The sequence below is a fragment of the Manacus vitellinus genome, unplaced genomic scaffold, assembly GCF_001715985.3.
Source record: "Manacus vitellinus isolate BGI_N305 unplaced genomic scaffold, ASM171598v3 scaffold_1_pilon, whole genome shotgun sequence".
Classification (NCBI taxonomy): domain Eukaryota; kingdom Metazoa; phylum Chordata; class Aves; order Passeriformes; family Pipridae; genus Manacus; species Manacus vitellinus.
In genome coordinates, this window is record NW_021939396.1 from 28,455,650 (window position 1) to 28,460,689 (window position 5,040).

Below are 5,040 nucleotides of genomic sequence, written 5' to 3' on the forward strand. Positions count from 1 at the left end.
AGGAGGCTGGTGCCCAGCGCCTTTGAGAAGCAGGTAGCGCCCAGCGTCCTTCTGCTCTGCCTCCCTCCGCTCCCGGCAGGGAGTGTCACCCTCTCGGTAACGTCTCTGGTTCTGCCTAAAATGTTTCGTACTCCCCATTCCCTCTTAGGGATCAGCCAAGTTGGAAAAAGCAGAGATTCTGCAGATGACTGTCGATCACCTGAAAATGCTGCATACAGCGGGAGGGAAAGGTAAAGTTTTGTGCCTGACAGTGAGGCAGCAGCTCTGCAGAGAGACTGCTGTGAGAGGAGCATATTCCTGAGTATCGGGTGTGCAGTGTGCTGGGGAGTGCTTGGAGAACGTGGATGGTAGCTATCATATGTTTCATCAGGAATTTGGGGGTTTCTCCTACTTTACAAGGTTTGCGGCATTGCTAGCACTGAAAGGCTTTGTGGTGCTAGCTCTGGGTTGTTCTAGAGGAGAGTGAGTGCAAGTCTCTCTAGCAATGTGTCAGCACTGTGAAGTGAATCAGATTTTGGCAGCTTGGAAAACACAGTTATTGTTGTTGTCTAATGTTTGTTTCTCTAACTTTCTGAAAGTTTGGAACTAGGAAAAAATACAGGATGAAATAAGTGGTGAAAAGAATTAGCAAAAATGGTGAAAAGTGCTTTTAAGAAAAAAGTACTTTGCCTGTTTAAGTCCCCTCTGCTAAGTTAGGACTTGTGTTTCTAATGAATTTCATTGTGCTGTGGTTTTGCTTGCACAGGGGAGCCATGGAAAGAACAAAAATACTTTCCTCCAGTGACAGTGAGCAATTCCAGTTTAAAAATGGCAGTTTCTGACTAGTCTTGGGACTTGCAGCATCACAGCACAGAAAAGCTTGTTAGACAAAAAAAAAGGAAAAAAAAAGGAAAAAAAGGAGCTCAGCAGCTAGGCTATGGTTGGGAATACTAACCACATACAAATGAAATACGCTTACAGGGGAGGGTGGAGTGGGAAGGCTACTTGTAGACAATAACTAGAAAACAGCATCTTAAGACTCTGTTCTTTTCTCTTAGGTTATTTTGATGCTCATGCTTTGGCTATGGACTATCGGAGTCTGGGGTTTCGAGAATGCCTGGCTGAAGTTGCTCGATACCTGAGTATCATAGAGGGTCTGGATGCCTCTGATCCTCTGCGAGTTCGACTCGTGTCTCATCTCAATAACTACGCCTCTCAACGGGAAGCAGCAAGTAGTGCACACACTGGCATTGGACACATTCCTTGGGGCAATGCCTTTGGACATCACCCTCACATACCTCACCCATTGCTGCTGGCTCAAAATGGGCATGGCAATACCAGTACTGTAGCATCTTCTACAGAACCACATCACCAGACCAGAATTGCTGCCCCACATGCTGAAACTTCCTCACTCAGAGTGCCCCCAAATGGCAGCGTTGGACCAGTGCTCCCTGTGGTCACATCTACTACTAAACTGTCTCCTCCGCTTCTGTCCTCCATGGCATCGCTGTCTGCGTTCCCCTTTTCGTTTGGCTCCTTTCATCTGCTGTCCCCCAATGTGCTGAGCCCATCTACACCAACGCAGTCAGCAACACTTAGCAAACCATACAGACCCTGGGGGACTGAGATTGGCGCCTTCTAAGAACCAACTCTTTAGTTAGGGTGGGAAAGCCGACAAACCTAGCTGAGCTGGGTTATGCCACCCTTAATGTTGAAGTTCTTAATAACTGGGACAAAGGTACAGCTTCACCTTAAACAAGTCTGTCTAAAAACTGTCTCATTGGACTTTTTTTGTTGTTTTCTACATTGTATTAACAGTTTGTTGGTTGTTTTTTTTTTTTAATAGTTGCTGAAGTTGTCCAAAAATAAAATTACCATAGTGTTTTGTTAACACTTGTGTTAGATCTCTGCTGAGCATTTAAGTCACTTTTGTAAACAGTTTGCTTCAAATGTTTCATTTTTCCTGAGTGCATCAGACTGGCTTTTTATGAAGAGATATCACATATTAATCTTGGTGAAGGCCTAGTTTTGTTATTAATTTTTCCAAGACCACTCTTCTCAGCATTAACAAGCTGTGTTTTTATTAGTATTTTGACATTGAGATGTTCTATAAAGAATTACTCTTTTTGTAAACTATATTTGAGTCTTATATTTCTGAGCAAAGCGTTGACAAATCAGATGGACCTGCCTGACCAGTTTTATGTAAGAGTCCAATTTCTATTTCTTCTGCAGTAGTTTGGTATATTTGGTGATCTTATTTTAGTCCCTAGTGAACATTTACTCACATCTCAGAGCCACTACGTTATTTCTCCCACCAAAAGGAACGGTATGAGTAAGGGGGGTGCAAAAGCCAAATTGCACAGTGTATTGGTGATGGGTTTATTTGCTGGGGAAGTTAAGGGAAATAAAGTTGTCACCTGCAGTAGTCTTCCAGCTGGAGCTGGTCATATGCATATTCATTTTGTAGGGCCAGATTATGCTTGGAGTTACAGTGGAGTAATTGTTCTATTAGCCTGAATTCTTGGGTATCTGAGATCAGACTCTCTGTGAGCTTCACATTCTCACCTGAAATGAATGATGCTGGTATTTAATTAGCCAATGGAATGGTACAGTGGAACCCGTTCAGTGCCCAGCCTTGTTGCTTAACAGGTGCATCCTAACCAGTTGATTTTTCTATTGCGTTTTACTTTTAAGTGCAGTTCAGTGGCACTCTTCATTTTGTAAGGGCTCTGCTGTGTTCCAGTGTGTGAGAGAGTGTGTGCATGTACACGTATATTTTGTTTGATTTCATGAGAATCTTAATCTGAACAGGTTTATTGAGGGAGTTCCATTGGATGGGGTTTGCCTGCTCTTGTATCTGTGTTGTGGCTAAATAAAGGAGAAAGAACGAAGTATTTTAAATGACATGCTTGTCTGATACATATCAGTGGAGAATTCTATGCCTCTGGGTGTCATGGGAGATGTCAAACAATTGCTACTTAGTCCTACCATGGGCATTTGTATTTACTCTTTTCTCAGATATTATGGCATGCTTAGCTACACTAGCTGAGTACATGAAGAACCACAGTGCCTTGGAGTAACAGCTGAGGAAAGGAAAATGTAGGATTTGTTTTGCATGTCACTTTTACGTGCCTGGCAGTGTGTGGGCAGACAGTGAAGATACAAGGGTTTCTGCTGTAGAAGAGGTTAAAGCTGCACTGCACATGAATAGTCTTAGTGACTTTTATTACTATTAAAAAGTGATCATTTTTACAAATGTGGAGTTGTTTTCTGTCTAACTCATGAAATTGTTATCTGCCCTATAGCTCTGCAACAAAGTTTTGTACCTTACAGTCTGGTTTAGCTCACAGTCAGTCAGTCCTTTAGTACAGAATCTACCCAAGGTCTCCGACTGATCCTGTGTTTGTTACTGAGCAGTACCACTGGTGCCTAACACTTTAAGTAGCAACCTGCCAGGATTACTGGTAGATAGGTTTTCTCTGGATGAGGTCTGTCCTACCTGCAAATCTCTGCCTGCAGAACATCAACAACTTCTCCTGGAAGTACTTTGCTTCTTTCCTATGCATTTGAATTTATGCTACCCTTGTGTTGGTAAATGGCACATCCTTGTCTGGATTTAGCTCTGCCAGAATAGCAGAAAGAGATCAGCCCTGTGGGAGACGAGAGCTTTGTTTAAAGGGGGGCTCTTGGGCCAATTAAGGAGTGGCATTGATGAGAGGCTTTCTCAGAAGAAGGATTGCTGTGAGGCTGGAAAGAGCGGGAGAGCATTCAAGTGCGTAACCTTGTTTTACCTTCCTCCCAAGTCTGTAGGAGACCACTGCTAGAAGTGAAATGCAAAACTGCGGGAGCTAGAAATACATAGGTGTTATTAAGGAGAGATTATAGAGCCTAGTATTTCATGTAGAAACCTGAAATAAGAGGCTGTAAAATTCCAAATCCAGTTTCCTTTCACTGTGTGTATTGTCTCCTGTTTAATTACCCTCTGCCCTGTCCCTAACAGGTTTTTATAGCAAATTAACAACTCCTACCTAGAAGATTGCTATAGTGCATGCAACTATTCTTTAGATCTTTTAATAAATGGCAATGCTTCTCAGCCTTTTAATGGTTATTTCATTGACATTCAAATGACTTTGCCTCCCTCTAAATAGCTGGCTCTTTTGTGTAGAAAGACCCCTATAATTATTTTTGTCCCACTGTCCTACTCTTGAATGGACTTCAGAAGCAGAGTGCAATAAAAGTTTAGCTGCTGGTGTTTGTCTCTATATCCACTGTCTTCTCTTTCCATTACCAATGACAAAGGTATTAATGAAAAGTACTAATTTTATTCAACTTTTGCAGTAATTCAATATTAATTTTTAGGGATTCAAAATCTACCGGTTGTTATGGTAGAAAGAGAGGAATGAATTCTAGGAAATCACAAAAACTAGTAATTCAAAAGGGAAAAGCGTGGCCAGAAGCTGAAACACCAGAGTTGTAAGCCCAGGGCTGTATTATTATTGGTGCTAACTTCATACATGTGGCTTGACAATCGTTTAATGCATATCTGTTTTGCCAGCTGTGAAACAGGTATGGCAGTGCTTTGTCTCCTTTCCTCAGAGACAGTGGTAGTTGGAAATATTCTATATTAATAATAAATGCTGGTTTTTTCTCAAAAACTACAGTTCTGAGATGTTCTGCTATTTTTTTCTTTCCTGTAGGATGCTAGATTTCTGAAGACAAACTGAGAAAGGCAAAATAAGCTTGCTTCTATAAGGAACAGATATCTTCTGAGCCCAAAACATTTACTTGTTTACCCTATTGCAAAGGAGCAACTGAGGAGCACAAGCTTAACCAGAGGGATGCCGGAGAAGAAAGGGAATGTATCCCATGACCCCCCAACTACCTTCAATTGCTTTGGATGAAATATGTCCATCCAGAAATCCTCCGGCTAAAGCCCTGTGTGGGATGTAAGATGATGTGGTGTTTAAGCTAATATTTTCTTCCTTTATCAAGGAGTCTGGATTTGAGTGCAGAATAAAGTTAAAAGGCTGGTAAATACTGCACAAAACCAGATACAAACCT

General features: G+C 41.8%; 1 protein-coding gene across 1 annotated transcript in view; it reads left to right on the forward strand.

Moving 5' to 3' along the window:
- Positions 1-3,235, forward strand: part of HEY1 (hes related family bHLH transcription factor with YRPW motif 1) — a 25,166-nt gene extending 21,931 nt beyond the window's left edge. Inside the window, exons 3-5 of the mRNA XM_029959296.1 lie at positions 3-33; positions 149-230; positions 1,038-3,235. Coding sequence (XP_029815156.1) covers positions 3-33; positions 149-230; positions 1,038-1,621 — 697 coding nt within the window. The 3' untranslated portion in view covers positions 1,622-3,235. The remainder of the gene's footprint in view (positions 1-2; positions 34-148; positions 231-1,037) is intronic.
- Positions 3,236-5,040: the final 1,805 nt, after the last annotated feature.